We start from the raw sequence: 16,367 nt of genomic DNA, 5'->3' as shown, positions 1-16,367 counted from the left end.
TGAGGGAGGGCAAAGCGGCGCCAAGCAGCGGGCCCAGAGCTGTTAAGTCTCACGGGAGCCCATTCAGAATAGAAGTGATGGACAGGTAGAACAAAATGAGGTGAATGCTGCTCAGGAGAGGTGACGGGTACAATCACTCTGTATGCGTGTGTGTTTTACAAGACACGTCAATCAGCAGCAGCAGGAAGCTGTTCTGACGTGGCCTTCGGGGCAAGTCGTGAGTGTGTCAATATGAGAGAGCGAGAGCGAGAGCGAGAGAGAGAGAGAGAGAGATCACCGAAAGTTGCATTCCGGGTTCAAGGGGCATGCAGGGGTAAAGAGTTCAGATGTCAAAATGAAGATTTTTTTCCCCCACCTTATCAGGTGACCAAATTGTTTTGTTTATTAGGTCAGAAGGTGGCATGAATGGACAAAAGTCATCTTCAGCTTGTTTAAAATGTGACAGTTCTGTGTCAATTATACACATGAAAACACACACAAAAACTTATGATGAATTAATATGTCGCATTAAACAGTGATATTCTGAAAGGCAATTTAAAAGTCAGATTTGAGGCTGAATATAATTATTTTCTTGATAAAGCCACTTTATCTTGTGTTTCCCTATAGGGACTAACACAACTGGATAAAATTTCAAAATGGATGCCTCACATGTAAGAAATCCAGTAAAATAAGTAACAATAATCCAGTAAAATAAAATGAATACATTTTCAGAAACTTATACAATAACATTAGCATGATGGATCAGAATTAAATGCTAAAATACATAAAGTTTGAAAAAGTTAATAGGTAAGAAAAGGGTTCTTATTTCCTAGTATGTATTGTTAACATATTTAATGTTCATATTGTCATTGTCGACTTTGTATGCCCCATGAAAAAAAATTCAAATTGTAAATAAATAAAATTTTAATACAACGAAATGACAAAAAATACAAAGATATTGGCATGATAAATTATTAAAAATTAAATTGAGACATGATTAGAAAATGTTGTTGAACATATTTATTATTTTTAGATCGATTCTTGTCCTATCGTATCTCAATTTTTTGTGAGTTTTTTTTCAAAATTTTATCTGAAATACAAACAAAAATAAATGCATTGTTTTACGGATTTCTTTTTTGTGTGTGTTTTTCTCTATACATTCTACAAACGCCACTATTGAGCTTTTCTCTGATCTATGCTGCTTCCCCACGAATAAAGGATTACCTCATGACTTTGACTAATTCATCCAAAAGCGGGACTCTTAGTGCAAAGTCCAAACACCTTTAAACATGATCTGGTGACCCCGAGTGAGCAAAGAAGAGCAGGCGAGGAGGGAGGAGGATGCCGCGGAGATGAAGAGGAGGCTTTTTTTTTTTCTGAGCACAAGTGTAAACGTCATTAGAGGAGCTAATGGAGGGAGAAGGTGGGGGGGGAAAAAGGGAAACTCACTCCAGCAGAGGTATTTACCCAACGCCTGGAGCAGAAAGGCAAACACAGCCGCAGTAATGACGGAGAAAGAAAATGTGTATGGACGGGAAGGGCGGGTGGGGGGGGGGGGAGAGATGATGGAGAGGAAGTAAAAGTGAGGAAGACATCCCACTTGATTATGCCTTCAACATGTTTTTAAACCATGCAAATCATTCTGAACATTTGCACACTGGGGCAGTAACGCTTGTTGCGCCCTCCTGTTTCGCTAATAGTGCTAATCCCGGCAAGCTTTTTCGCTAAAAGCTCGGCCTATCTGCGCCTAAGGCGACGCCCAAGGGCATGAAAGGCAATACTTCCACAGCAGCTGCACAATTGTCGGGGCCGGCCGGCTTCAAAGAGATTTTGGGCCGCAGTGCGCCTCGGCGGTGCCGCTACCCTGTCGCCTGGCGAGGTGACGCGTGTCACATTGACACGCCGGGGTTTTTGTTGATGCCGCTGGATTTTCTGCTCCTAAAGCCGCTCGCCGCCCTGCCGTTCGCCCGACACCTTTTGACCACAAACGCCGGACACACCAGGCACATTCTCAGTTTGTTGTTTATGCGTCGTGTAACATTAGCTTATCGTACACTTGTTTTCTATTTTATTTTTAATTGCCTTTCAAGATGACATGTTTTTTCTTGGTGTCGGATTTCATCAAATAAATGTCCCCCCAAAATGCGACTTATATTCCAGGGCAATTTATAAATATATTTTTTTCGGAGCGATTTATAATCCGGAAAATACGGTTGATGTGTATATTCCATCAAATAAAAGTTGTACCCATCTAATTTTGTCTCATATTCATCTTTTGATCTGAAACCCAAATGTCTTGAGCATACAACAAAAACAAAGAGACTGACCTTGCCCTTCCTATACTTTTGGAGGAGACTATACGTGTAAATCTTGTGAATGCACAGGCCGAAACTTGGCCACTCTTATCAAGTGTACATGGACAACCTCAAGCTGACCACCACCCATGCTGTCAACTTTTAACAAACACCTGTCAATGGCTGTTGATCGCGAGGCCCTTTAAAGTTGCCGTCAAGACTCGTGGAGTGGCCACCGACCCCGGCAGAAAGGAAAGGTCACGCCAAACGTCCCCTAGACTTCTTAACAGTCTTATTCACCCGTCATACGCTCACACACGGGCTGTCTGTCACCTCCCAGATGAGGCCATGACAACTCGGACAGACCTCAGCGGGCAGCCACCGTCTTTCTGTCTCGCTCCACCTGTGACGGCTTGACACGGCAGCGAGTCGATGGAGCTCAGAGCAAAAGGGCTCGTTTCTCTTGGCCACGACCTCTGAGATGGATTCCGGTGTCGTTATCGCCCTCTCAAACCCCCGAGTGAGGCATGCTGCCATCTACAAGTAAACAAACATTTTTTTCCTCTACCTTCTCTACTCCCTACAAGGACCTGGCAGATGTCAATCATACTTAAGGAAAGTGCGTCATCTACCAAAAACAAACAAACAAAATCCTGGATCAAAAATTTCATCTGGGTTTTTGTCTCATTTAAACAACAATGAATATATGAACAATGAACCTTGCACACCTTTTTCATGACAGTTCCTCCAAATGCAACAAAACTTAGACCCCATTCACCGCTCACATCAACATGACGTCGGCCCCCCCCCCCAAAAAAAACAAAAAAAAACCAAACAAATGAATAGAACACCTGCCAAGCAAAAAGTCGCCCAGGTTGAAATACAAAGGTTCCTCGTTTTCCAGTGCCTTTCCTTTACTACAGCGGCTTTCAAAAATTCGTACATAAGCTGGAATGCGGTGTCGCTAACCTAACGCGGTGATTACATCATAATTTCAGGTTCTCCTGTACTACTAAAATTGCTACAGCAAACGTAACGGAGACACGAGGAATTCATTCTTGCCATTTCAGCGACTGCAGCTGTAGTTCAGTTTGCATTTTCAGGCAAAGGTTCCTAAATTATCATAGCAAGTTATAAGTCACTATTTACCCCACCCAATGGTGGAACCCTAAGTCTGATGCGAACTGTATTGGGGAAAGCCCTACAAGAGCGAATTCTGTACTTATGTACGGCACAAAAACAGAGCCGTGCCTCTATTCGTGGGTCAAGTCTTGTCTTGTCAGGAGCGATATCCTCCTTCCCGTCGGAGCTGACAGCTGGGAGCAGCAGAGGGGCTGCCGCCGGGCCTCAGACTTCAACATACTCGACCAGCGGTTAAGCCCATTTGCCGCCAGGAGCGCAAAGGTGCAGTTTTCGCATTTTCACGATTCGGCCTCAGCTGTACCCGACACGGTGAACAGGCCAATGGTTCAAGTCAAACACGGGAAGTTGGGAAAAGCAACAGGCGGGAATAAGAAATGATCGTTTTGACTGACCTACTTAAGTTCTTGCTCATTTGAGACTTTCTGGGCCGTTGTTACGTTCGTGTACCGACAGAATGTACAGTAGATGACAAAGATGCTGTCACTCATCATTAGTCTCAAGTTTTGAATGCCGGTATTTTGTTTCACTCAATTGTGCGCGGCTGTTGTGATTGACAAAGCTGACAAACAATTGCTAGCGCAAGAAACCTGTTTTCCACCCTGCTGTTATATCGCGATACTCTTGGTTGACATCATCTTATCATCTGAACTGGGCCATTCATTGAGCTCCATTCGAACAACTTGTCATGAACTAGAGCGAAGAAATGCATGGTCCCAAATGTCTTGGATTGATGGCTAGATAAGAGCCTTTCTTTTGTCTGCAGTTATTTTGCCAGTGCACAAAACAAGGCTCGGATGACTTTGGTGTGGAAGACCAAAGCCCTCAAACACTTTTAGATCCAGAACATGGCAAACTCTAAGTCGAGAGAAGCCCAATTTAAGATGACCTTTTTGAAGGCCACTTCGATAAAATTGAAGACCCTGTGATCACTAAATACAATTTGAGAATGGAGAATATTTGTCTATTCAGCTGACTGTTGACTCTGTATCGCCCAGATTTGAAACAAATAACTAACTTGTACTTTCTGAAAGATAATAACTTTTTCAACCCTGCTAGCAAGAATTAAAAAAAATGATGGTCTGCTAAAGTGGGATTTATACACATTTTGGAAACGTTTGATACATCTATGCTTCTTTACTCGTCAACAAACCACATGTGGACCAAAAACACACCCCAACAATTTGTGGAAAGTCCTTCCAGAGTGGAAACCGTTTTAGCTGAAAGGAAGGAACTCCACTTTCCACTTCTGTAGGTAGAATGGCCACGGTGTCCCAATAGTTTTGTCCATTTAGTTGACTGTTTTGCCCTCATGTGTCACAACTTTCAATCCAAACTGGCACTTGTTTCTCTTCACACACCCATGCATATGCTTAAGGTCAACTGGGCGGGCCCACATCCCAAACGGCGCTGCTGTTGTCACGGCAACAAGCAGCTATCCTGGCTAACATCTGCTGCGCGACCCCGGGCTGCTCGGAACGGGCCTTAATCCCCGCACGGAGCTGTGTTGTGGGGGAAAACATTCTTTTCTTTTTTTTTTGGGGGGGGGGGGAGAGAGGGAGAGAGAGAGAGAGAGAGAGAGAGAGAGAGAGAGAGAGAGAGAGAGAGAGAGAGAGAGGACAAACAGGCCCATCCATGTTGCTGGTAACCTGCAGGCGAGTGGATCACACAGTGTTGTCTGTTGGGTGGCCCCGATACCCCCCCATCCCTTCTCCTACCCCCTCAATGCAACATTATGGCTATGCAGAGGGGTGTGACAGCCAGCTTTCGGCAGTGAGTTGCCATCGGCGGTCCAGTTGGATGGATTTGGGCTCTGGGGTTAATGAAAGGTCTGGCGAGCTGGCCTTGGTTTAGGTATGCCATAACGACATCACTTTGATTAGCGTTGATTTGCACCCAAAAATGTGAAGAAAAAAAAAGATCTGCAGACAACAAACATGTTGTGGTCACTTTTCGGTGAATGTGAATTTCTTACTGCTCTGTGAAAACAGTGAAAAGCATTTTTTTTTTTTAAATAGACGTGGTATCCATTTTAAGGTGCTTGTACTCGTATGCTTTTTGTCGTTAGCAGGACAACATCAGCATACTTGTAGGAGAACTGTATGACCAAATCTAGCTTTTTATTTTGTTGGTAGGTTTGTTTTTAATTTTTTTTGTGATTTAGCTTCTTGCTTTATGTACACTAGAATGTAAATCCTGACCAAAAAAATATGTGCAGAAGTTTAAACAACCCAGAATTACAGTTAATGTGACCCAGCATTTGGGGACAATATTTAACAAACACTTGTCGTTGAAACAACCCGAGAATTTATTTAATGTCATCAAACATTGGGATAAAATTGACCAACCGGTCCTGCTGGATCAAATTAACCCTTTGATCCACCTTGTAACCTGATAACATGATAAGCTGTCCACCCGAGTTAATATAAATGCTCAAACAGCTTTCCATCAAGACATGTAAAGTCAGCATGGAGCAGGTTAGTGTCCTCTAGTGGCAACCCTAAAAATAAATTAAAAAAAAAAAAAACACTGAAAAAACACAAACAAAACAAACAATTTTAGACCCAAAGTATCCCTGTGAGGTCTAAAATTACAAGTTGACATATCAAAAACAAGCCGAGCCTCGCTAATATTCTGATAAGCATCTCCTCCGGGGAGGAGATCCGCAGTGGAGAAATGAAGATGCCGCGCCGTCAATCAGTCCATCTGCAGCTATGAAATATGCATTTGTCTTAATATGGAGTTTGATTCCATCAAAAGCCATTTCACGGACCGTTTGCTTATGCAAACGCCTTTGGGAGACAGACAGCAAGAGAGAGGGAGTGTGGTCGAGGCTCACTTGGAAGAAGAAACACACCTCCAGCATACTGGAGTGTGTGTGCGCGCGTGCGCGCGCGCATGTGTGTATGAGGAATTTTAATTGAATAGTTCTGCATCAGTGCCAAGAAGTTACTTGGTGTGTTTGCAGAGGCTTGCGTTCTCTCCGACTGTCAACGCGCAAGCCCGTTTTCCCTCCCACATACACACAAGAGAGCTCAGCAGTGGAGTGGTCCGTTTCGCAACCCGGTGGTTCGTGGTCCGATCCTTGACCACTGCAACCATGTCAAAGTGTCCTTCAGCAAGACACTGAAACCCGAGGTTGCTCCTGGTGCTGCATCACCAGCAGGTGAAGGGGGTCACAGTGTGAAACGCTTTAAGTATCTGCTTCGCAAAATCTGCTCAGGTTTCATCCAACGACAATTAGAGGAGCTCAAATGGGACTCCACACGACAGATGAGGAAACATACTTTGGATTAAACGGCAACCAAGCTTCTAGGTCCACGTTTGTCTCCAACTAACACCAAAACACGCAATCCTGCTGCCTGACAGGCCATCAGAGCTCATCTACAATGGTACATGGTGAGCTGTGTTGATTGTGGTCCTGCACTGACACCTAGTGGGATATAACACGAGACTGTAGTCCCAATTTTAGCAGCAGAGCAACTATCCATTTTAGACAGGGACATGACAGTAATACCGAGAGACCCGCTATGACCTACTACACAGGCGGAGATGGGGTAACAGCAATCTGGTCACGTCTGCTGGAACACAGAGACACCATAGTCTACCGGAGCAGATAAAAAGCTGATGTTGGGTGTCCTCCCGGTTATACAATATCTCTCTCCCCCGGCTGTCGACGTGACGGTGGTCTCGCTCAGGTGCGCCCTTCAGGCCCAAGTGGAGGAGCAGAATAGGATAGGCGATAAAAAGAAGAAAAGGTGGTGAGAGGAGGGAGGTGAAATGACAATGGAGGCAAAAAGGAGGTGGAATGAGGAAAATCAAGCGAGCAACGCACCGGAATCCTCAGCTGAACTTTTCCCAACGTCACTTCAGACTGGCTCCAAGGGACAATAAGAGACACTTCACTGGTTGTTTTTACAGAAAAAACAAAGAGATGCACGCGGCCAGGGGGGCAGTATAAGACAGCCATTCGGAAATACATCGCGACAGATAACAGGAGTAATAATACTCTTCTGAGACGATTAAGAATATATGTCTGGGAATATGGTTATATTATCTGTCAACTAGACCATTTGTGTTCAAATCCAGTCAAACAACCACATAGCTTTGCTTTAATGAGGTCAATTTAGCTTAATACTAATAATCAATGCAAAACAACACAGACAAGCTAACAAAAAGCATCGGTGTCATGTGTGATAACCATTTGAAGGGATATTTAAACACAAATGATGGAGCAACATGTGAAGGCAGACACTACAATATGGAAAATATTTTCTACAGTATTTTAGGTTTTTATAGTATTTTCGGTTGTAATTTTTTGGTGTTCAAATGTCTTTAAAAAGTGTGCTTTTATTTGTTTAAAATGTGATTCAATTGTGTGAAATGGGTAAAACTCCTTTTGGGTTTGGAATACATCAATCCTAAAAAAAAATGGGGTTCACTGAATGCTTCCAAAATTTGTAAAATGGTTTTAATGAAGGTCCTTTCTGCTTCCCAGCGCACAAAGCAAGGTCCATGAAAGCACATTTGGCTGACTTTAGTGTGGAAGGTCTGACATCTCCGTCTGTTTGAGAATTCGTACACTGCCCATATGCACCGTGTCTTCTTCTGTGTTTTTCCGTCATGTATGTGGCAGAAGTACAGCCATATATCGTTTTGAATGTATCATGTATTTGTTTTCCCAGCGATGTTCCTGACACAACATCGCCTTGACATATACAAGATGTAAGAAAACATTTTCATGGGTGTGTGGCCAGAAGGGCATAGGTGAATTGATAAGGCCATAAAATATGGATGAATGCTCACCTGGCAGGTCTTAGCTTAAACAAGGATTGCAGCAACACTTAGGCTTTGGCTGACGACAACAACAGTAAAATCATCTGCAAAGAGATACACAGAAAATAATAAATAGGATTGCATACGTATCACTATGGTGCACATATTTTGGGGTTGAACTGTATTGTAAATGGTATTTTTCTTATCGACTTGTGACGACTGGTCCAGAGACATTAAGCGTTACATTTGGCAAAACAAATACACAACAAAATAAGGAAGTTGACAATCAGAAGTGATTAAAGTTGCTAAACTGGTTATGCTTAACCCACTTACAGTCCAGGATGTTTCCGTCGAGTCGTCTTTCAGGTGTTTTACGGCAATGCTTGCCCGTCCAACTTTAGCTGAGTTCGTTCAACACTTTCATGGTGCACGACATAGAACGTCATTTAAACGACCCGCTTTATCAGCTAACATGTACACTTACACCGCGTGGACGTCGAACGTCCCACTGTAGCGAACAAAACACGACAGGCTTCACTCTGTCTAAAGTTTGCTATAAATTAGCTCCCACGTTGCTAAATGCCAACCGCTGCGGCGACATTAGCGTCGCTAGGCAACAAGCCGTGCTACCCGTATAACGTGCTAGCGAGCGTGACTTACGGAATCAATTACAGCGGCCGGTGGAATTAACTGGCACTTAACTCATGTTTCTAAGTATCTTCCATACGATAATTGTTGCAAAGCACGTCACTTGTGGCTGCTTTCTAAAACACAAAATATGATGAAAATTTTCACAACTACACTTCCCAGAATTATCGACGTTCTCGCCGCAACTCTCGCGATAGATCAGATTTTTTTTTTTCGGGGCGTGAGGGGATGATGTCCCACACCAGGCTACATCAGTGTTGAACTTGAAGCTGTGGACAATATGGTGAGTAAAAGCAACTAATACTGATTAGCTTGTTATGATGATACTAGTGCAGCGTGTACTACTGGAGACAAATTCCTTGTGCGTTCTACATACTTGGCCAATAAAGATGATTCTGATTCATCCTGTATCAACGTAGAAAATTTAAGTTTTGACAGTTTGTCATTGAAGTCATGATTTGAAAAAGTGATTTCAAGCTGATACACGTATGATTCCATTATGAAACACCAGTCAAGCTGTACAGTATAGTGAATGGCACACCGCAATGTTAAGAGTTAAGTCTTGGTAGAAAGTTTCTTTGAAATTGTGTAACGTGAATTTTAACTGTTGCTCGTAAATTGCTGTTTTCCTTTTATGTAACGTATGTAAAGGGAAAGCTAACAGAGACTATATTTGAAGTAACCTGTATATATGTTAATCCTGTTTGAACAAGAATGGTGACAACACCCACTGGAAGTGTACTACCTCCTGCTTGCCTACCTGCCCTATAGATCCGCCCTTGTGTGTGTAAATCAATGGTAATTGTACTAACGCCTGTTTTCTCTGCACCCACCACCCATTGCAGGCTGAGCCAATTAGAGTTCTGGTGACTGGCGCTGCAGGGCAGATTGCCTACTCGCTGTTGTTCAGCGTTGCCAAAGGAGATGTCTTTGGCAAAAATCAGGTAAAGTAGCCCTTGTAGTCATTCGTACTCTCCATATCTTATTGGGGCGTGTCATGAGACTGAAACACTTGTCACAAAAAACCTGTGTGGGTGATGTTGGCAGTTGCGCTTATGAGATTTGATCAGCGCACACAAGGGAGGATCGTCCTTGAATCTTAGTGAAATGGATCTAGTGCCAAGCACCTCAGGCTATAATTTAAAATCACTCATTCAGAATGCGTTGCACTGCTTGCTCACAGGGTTCCAGACCATCCAAACTGGTCTTGATTTCCTGTATGGCATGATTTTAGTTTTCCATTTGTTTGCTGTCTTTCATACAAGCCAATCACGCTGCTCCTCCTGGATATTCCGCCCATGATGACTGTCCTGGGAGGTGTTGTCATGGAATTGCAGGACTGCGCCCTCCCTCTTTTGAGAGGTAGCCATTTAACTACAGTCTATGCATCAGGGATAGTGAAAGAGCCCTGCTCTGGGTAGCAAAAATTCACCAATAATGCCGTCTTGGTGCCAAGGAATTCTACAGAAGTTAGTTGGTTGAGGAGCCTCGTGTAGTGCTTTGTTGTTTACTTTTGGATTTTCACTTTTGTTGACAAGGTTTGGTCCGTATCCCCACACTGCAGAACAATATCGATGTATACATCGGTAGATTCATGCCAAGATTCTCCTCCGTCGCAGAAATCGTGGCCACCGACAAAGTGGAAGTGGCCTTCAAGGACCTGGACGCCGCCATCTTGGTAGGCTCAATGCCCAGGAAGGAGGGCATGGGGAGGAAAGACCTGCTCAAAGCCAACGTGGCAATCTTCCAGACTCAGGGAGCAGCCCTGGACAAGTACGCCAAGAAGACCGTCAAAGTAGTAACACCAGGACTGCTCAGTTATGCCTCTTTGAACGTCTTTGTCAAATGAAGGACACAGATTGTGATACTTTCAGGTTCTGGTGGTCGGAAACCCAGCAAACACCAACTGTCTGATTGCAATGAAGTCTGCTCCCTCCATTCCCAAGGAGAACTTCTCATGCCTCACCCGCCTCGACCATAACAGGGCTCGCTCTCAGGTATGTTTTTTACGGGATTCTACTTCCTGTGACCGTTTAATAAATTATGCTATGCAAAATCAATTTCCAATTTCCCAGTTGTATTTATTAAGGCTGCCTGTCACGGTCTCAGTCTGCGTGCTTGTCCCACAGGTTGCGATGCGCTGCGGCGTGCCTGCCACCCATGTCAAGAACATGATCATCTGGGGCAACCACTCGTTCACGCAGTACCCGGACGTGCACCACTGCAAGGTTAACGTGTCCGGCAACGAAGTGGACTGCTTTGATGCCGTCAAGGACGAGGCCTGGCTGAAAGGGGATTTCATCGCTGTGAGCAAACCATTGTAGTGATTTTTAGATGGGTTTTTTTTCCCCTCCCTAATCACTTGGAATTAGTCAATCAGGACACTTTCTCTCTGGTTTGTTTTTGCCAAATTTTGGAAAATGTTTTTCCCTCTGGCCAAAGTTATCGAAAAAGTCAGTTTTCAGTGACAGAATGCATGGGGGGGAGGGGGGGGGATAATTTTGTTTCCAAATCCTTGCTTGTGTGGACACGTCCCAGCGTGTGTGTTAATGTCGTCCATGTTGCTCCACCGCAGACGGTGCAGCAGAGAGGCGCTGCTATCATCAAGGCCAGGAAGCTGTCCAGCGGCATGTCTGCAGCCAAGGCCATCTGTGACCACATGAGGGACATCTGGTTCGGCACCCCGGAGGTATAAACCGTCTCCAGCCTATTTGCTCATTTTTACACTGTGGGGGATGGAGTGAAGAATGCACACAGAATGTATACTTGGGGTGACTCTTCTAAACAAATTTGTCCTTTTAATCCAGGGTGAGTTCATTTCCATGGGTGTGTACTCTACGGGTAACACCTACAAAGTCCCAAATGACCTCATCTACTCCTTCCCTGTCCAGATCAAGGTGAGCATGCTTACACACACATTGGAGTGGCCTCAGTACATACTGTACTGCCCCCCTTTGGTGTCCATGCCTTCAATATTTACTTTCCCTAGTACCGTATTTTCTGGACTATAAGTCGCAGTTTTTTTCATAGTTTGGCTGGGGGTGCGATTTATACTCTGGAGCGATTTATGGGTGAAATTATTAACTCATTATTATATCATTTCTCATGTTATTTTCACTTTTAACCACAAGAGGCCGCTCTAGACCAGTGTTGCTAAAACCACAATGAGTCTGACGTAAGCGACGTAGAAGAGGAAGCGCTGCATCTTCTACCTCCGGAGTTGGTGGAGTTGTTTTAAAGTGACACAGAGGATGAAGATTTCATTGGATTTAGTGATTTGGAGTGACATTGATGGTTTGGTGAACTTGTTAGCATGTTCTTTATGCTATAGTTATCTGAATAACTCTTAATGTTACTTGAACATACCAGGCACGTTCTCAGTTCGTTGTTTATGCGTCATGTAAGGGTAGCATGTCATACACTTATTCAGCGTGTTGTTTTCTATTTTATTTTAATTTTAAATTGCCTTTCAAGATGGCATGTATGTTCTTGGTGGTGGATTTTATCAAATAAATTTCCCCCCAAAATGCGACTTACACTCCAGTGCGACTTATGTATGTTTTTTTGTTCTTTATTATGCATTTTATGGCTGGTGCGACTTATAGTCCGGAATACGGTAACTAATTGTACTCATGGTGTAATTCATGCATTTGGGTATATATATATTAAAAATGTTAAGTGGCTTGCCCAGCACTGGTTGTTTGTTGTGGCCCTACTGTACTTGGAATATTGCAGCTTATTCATTACCGGTAATTAAAATGCTATCTCTGTGTCCTCAGAACAAGTCCTGGAAAATAGTGGAGGGACTGGCCATCAACGACTTCTCCAAGGCCAAGATGGAGGCCACAGCCACAGAGCTGATAAATGAGAGGAACACAGCTATGGAGTTCCTGGCCAAGTGACTACGTTTTGATGCTCGCCTATGATAAAACACTCCCTTCACTGTCGTTATGTTCCTCTTTTGCATGTGCATATGAAGGAGATGTAGTGTGTTTTCTTGCTACTTTGGGAGGGGTAAGGGGACGCTTTGGTACTAAAATGGATCCCAATTGTACCTGGCTGGCTTTGTTGCTGCTCTGCAGATGTGCACTCTTTAAATGTTACAAGCACAACACCTTCACTTTTGGTTTGGTTTCTTCGACTTTCAGGTTCTATCAGCCTCCCTCTTAAAGGGCTTAAGCCTCCTGGCTGCTCTGAACACTGCTGTCCAAACCTTTACTGTAGATCTTTTGTCATGAATGACTACACGCCATGAGGCACTTCAGTGTGAGCGTTAGGTCCATACAGTAATTTGTCACCTGTGGCTTTTCATTTCATTTTGTTGCATGCAGTTAAGTGGTGTTAAAAAAAAAAAAACTTAAATCCTAACCATTCAATGTTGTAACACTAAAAGATCTGAACTGTATTAGGCTTGATTTGATGAGCTTACCAAATTCCAATAAACAACATGTGTTTAGGTTTATTTGTTTCAGTAATTAACTTCCCTTCCTGGTTATCTCCTGCGGTGCCACCAAAAGAAAAAAAAAATCTCTGAAAATTAGATGACATCTCACTTTGAATGTAGCATGTTGAAATGTGGCCTACAAAACATGAGGTCATATGATTCGTGCTGTAAAAAGCATAGCCCTGTGAAAGATATGATTTATGGTCTACTGTAGGGGTCATGTTTTCCATCTCTCCTGCTGCAAAACACCTAATTCAAATGGTCAAGATTGTTTTCCAGCTTGTGCAGACCTTGCTGATCATCTGAGCTGTTGCCGATAGCAGCTCTTGGATGAATGTGCATTCTGTTACCGCCTGCAGAGATAGTGCAAATAAAGTGCTTCTGCAATGGTGTCGTCCTTTAAACACAAACGAGGGTGTTGCAATATTAATATCGTGCAATATCTACATGACACTGGGGAGGGCCAGGATTTGCCTATTTTCCCACCAAGGGTACAGAGCTGATAATATTTGAAAATTACAGTACATTACATTGATCATAAATTACTGGCAGACCTATTTTTTCCTCAATATTTAAGCATCCTAGGAAGAGCCATATAAAGCTAAGCTATGATCATTTTTAATTAACATGATTATTACGGAATGCCTTTCCATACTTATTTGTCTTGTCCTTGTTTATCGCAGTTGCTTGTTATTGATGATACTAGGGTAGACTGTACTAACGGAGACAAATTACTTGTGTGTTCTACATACTAGGCCAATAAAGATTATTCTGACTTTAATATCGATTAAAACGACACTCATCCCAACACAAATTTAAAATATGTGGATATTTTTTTTATAAGCCGGAAATGTGTGTAATTGTGTTGCACAAACTCATTGGCTCTTGGCAAATACAGCACAGAAACAACGTACTCTGATTGGCCTTGCTCCACTCTTACCAGCCTCCCAATTTCTTTCTTGAAATGTCTTCTCCTTGCTTCACATAAACCCATTGGCGCTTGGCAGTGACGTCACGTAGACACCACACTCTGATTGGCTTTGACTGGCGATGAAAGGCACCAATTCCTTCCCGTTTGGAATGTCACTCTTATAGAGGGGAGGAAAAAAAACTAATCAGCTATTTCTTTCTTTTTTCTCACAAGTTCCGCACGTATTTTCTATTTTTTTAACACAACCAGCTAGCCTGGTATGTTGAGCTATAAAAGCCACACAGAGGAAATTAATGTTCGTGTCAGTGTAGTGGTGTGAAGTGTGTGTGCGTGTGCGTATGTGCGTGTGCGTCCTCTGCGGGGAGTTGCTTGCTGTGGTCCCTTTCGAACCACTGAACCGGGCCATCGACAACCGGCAATCTACGGCCAAACGGTAAGACTAAAACGCCCCCGGTGTCGTTGACATTTTCGGTTTTTTTTTCCTCAGCAAGGGACTGGCTAGCTAGCTTAACCAATCGGGGTTTCTTTCCCCCAGGGTCTCATTTCAGTTACAGTGGTTCCTCTTCTCCGCGGTGCGTTCAAAGTGCCTCCGTTTTTCGGTCGGATCTTGTGTGCGCATCGCCTCCGAGTTGCGTTCGCTCGCATACATGCGTTTGTAATGCTCCGTTAACTACGGCGGATGGCAGTGTTCTTCCCGGTTGGTTAATAATTGACGCGGGGTGCGTATCTTAAAAAACAAAAGCGACGGGAAATCGGCGCAATAATGAGGTCATAAAATCCAAAGGTGGGGCGTTGGCATTGAACGGGAGGAGGAGTGAGGAAGGGGGGGGGGGACCTGGGTAGAGGTCAGGAGTCACAACCAGGACTTGTGACGTGATTTATGTCGGGGGTGGAGGTGGTGGTGGGGGTGTCAAAGGATAAAAAACGACTTTTGTGGGACTATGTTTCATTTGGCGACTAGCCACAGTGAGATAAGTGCGAACGTGTCCCGGTTTTTGCTCCTTTATGACTTGGACGGGATGTCCTATGCTCTGGAGCTGCGCTGGTGATTGGACCTTCACCGCATGAATGGACAGTCAGCACTCAGCCCAGGAACGTTTACTGTGTCGCGGATGACACTGTGGAATTAACCGGCAATTATTACAAGCTTGTATTCGTTTTTTGCATCTTACAGTATTTCCTGACCAATTTGAACATGGCCCTTTATGTGGCAGGTAAGAAGATGAACGAGACAAGTTTTGTACTTTAATTCTTCAAACTAGACTTATCTTGTGGATTCGACAAAAGTATTTTTCTGTTTCTGATGATCCTCGATTGAAGCAAATTTGCATTTAGAATATGCATCGTTGTTTAGTTTTGTTAAAAACATGACACTGGTCCACACCAAATTTGATTCAAAGAAGGCTTTATGTGTCCTTAAATGTGTTTTTGATACTGATTTAAGAAAACGTCTTTTCTTCTCGCACAACACACTTTTTACTTATATATTTTACATTTGACCAATAAAAGCTTGTACAATCCGGACTTGACCGTATGTTATAATTTATAGCTATGACATTTGAGGATAATAATCCACCTGCTGCTGAACATAACCCCTAATTCATATATATTACATATTATATTCTTATTATAATATTACTATGAAAACTGATGTGCCAGAGGGGAAAACATGTCTTTAAGATTACAGCCAAGAAAAGTAATAATTTGGCACTTGGTAGATCAAACTGAGGAACCGCAGCCAAAGCAAACAGTTGACATTCTGTCTCTGTCGCTTGATCTTATGTTGATGATCTGATTTTTTTCGTGGTCCATTTAAAATATGAGAAGAGACAAATTGGCACCATTTCCAAAAGTACTGCCAGTGAGAATGCCTGATAGTACCTCTTTCACACCTCTAGCAGAAGATGCCAGTATGCGCCTGTGGATTCCACACACAGCCCAGCGAAGAAACAAACTGGCCTCCAAATGAATGCCAGTGGGAAAATCTCAATAGCGCCTCTTTCACTGACAACCCAGCAAAGAAAACATTTTTAGGTCCTGTCCCAGAAAGAAATGTAGTGCCTAATGAATAATCGGCCAGCTAATATTAGTTCCTTTAAAATTTTAAATTTCCATTTTTTTTTTTTTTTTTTTTCCAATTACCCATTAGAAAAAG

General features: G+C 43.2%; 3 protein-coding genes across 8 annotated transcripts in view; 2 read left to right on the top strand and 1 right to left on the bottom strand.

Moving 5' to 3' along the window:
• Nucleotides 1-8,954, bottom strand: part of wdpcp (WD repeat containing planar cell polarity effector) — a 58,866-nt gene extending 49,912 nt beyond the window's left edge. For 2 of the 3 annotated variants that reach the window (XM_019888105.1, XM_019888106.1), the window contains exons 1-2: nucleotides 8,523-8,951; nucleotides 8,221-8,293 (exon numbers count right to left, since the gene is read on the bottom strand). The gene's annotated coding sequence lies outside the window, so the exon portion shown is untranslated. Of the gene's footprint in view, nucleotides 1-8,220; nucleotides 8,294-8,522 lie in introns of all 3 variants that reach the window. The other variant, XM_019888104.1, reaches the window with a different exon arrangement.
• An 88-nt stretch (nucleotides 8,955-9,042) lies between these two features.
• On the top strand, nucleotides 9,043-13,299 carry LOC109526679 (malate dehydrogenase, cytoplasmic-like). Of its 2 annotated transcripts, XM_019888112.1 has the most exons (9): nucleotides 9,043-9,120; nucleotides 9,683-9,781; nucleotides 10,103-10,199; nucleotides 10,457-10,632; nucleotides 10,712-10,834; nucleotides 10,967-11,143; nucleotides 11,413-11,526; nucleotides 11,645-11,734; nucleotides 12,617-13,299. In XM_019888112.1, exons 1-9 carry the CDS (start codon nucleotides 9,118-9,120, stop codon nucleotides 12,737-12,739), a joined length of 1,002 nt encoding a protein of 333 aa, XP_019743671.1. In that variant the 5' UTR covers nucleotides 9,043-9,117; the 3' UTR covers nucleotides 12,740-13,299. The 2 variants fall into 2 exon arrangements, with proteins under 2 accessions (XP_019743671.1, XP_019743672.1); XM_019888113.1 differs by lacking the exons at nucleotides 9,043-9,120; nucleotides 10,103-10,199.
• A 1,071-nt stretch (nucleotides 13,300-14,370) lies between these two features.
• Nucleotides 14,371-16,367, top strand: part of ugp2b (UDP-glucose pyrophosphorylase 2b) — a 16,984-nt gene continuing 14,987 nt past the window's right edge. Inside the window, exons 1-2 of one of the 3 annotated variants that reach the window (XM_019888107.1) lie at nucleotides 14,800-14,909; nucleotides 15,387-15,426. In XM_019888107.1, the coding sequence (XP_019743666.1) occupies nucleotides 14,892-14,909; nucleotides 15,387-15,426 (58 nt within the window). In that variant the 5' untranslated portion in view covers nucleotides 14,800-14,891. Of the gene's footprint in view, nucleotides 14,646-14,796; nucleotides 14,910-15,386; nucleotides 15,427-16,367 lie in introns of those variants that run through there. The other 2 variants (XM_019888108.1, XM_019888110.1) reach the window with 2 other exon arrangements.

Source organism: Hippocampus comes, unplaced genomic scaffold, assembly GCF_001891065.2.
Source record: "Hippocampus comes isolate QL1 unplaced genomic scaffold, H_comes_QL1_v1.1 scaffold136, whole genome shotgun sequence".
NCBI classification, from domain to species: Eukaryota; Metazoa; Chordata; class Actinopteri; order Syngnathiformes; family Syngnathidae; genus Hippocampus; species Hippocampus comes.
The sequence above is the reverse complement of the archived record's forward strand: the minus strand, read 5'-3'. Positions and strand labels throughout refer to the sequence as shown.

What these genes read in the sequence shown, in the direction of transcription:
- LOC109526679 (XM_019888112.1), top strand. An exon ending in TCTGGTTCGGCACCCCGGAG is followed by an intron (nt 11,527 to 11,644) that starts GTATAAACCGTC and finishes CTTTTAATCCAG; the next exon opens with GGTGAGTTCATTTCCATGGG. An exon ending in CCTTCCCTGTCCAGATCAAG is followed by an intron (nt 11,735 to 12,616) that starts GTGAGCATGCTT and finishes CTGTGTCCTCAG; the next exon opens with AACAAGTCCTGGAAAATAGT.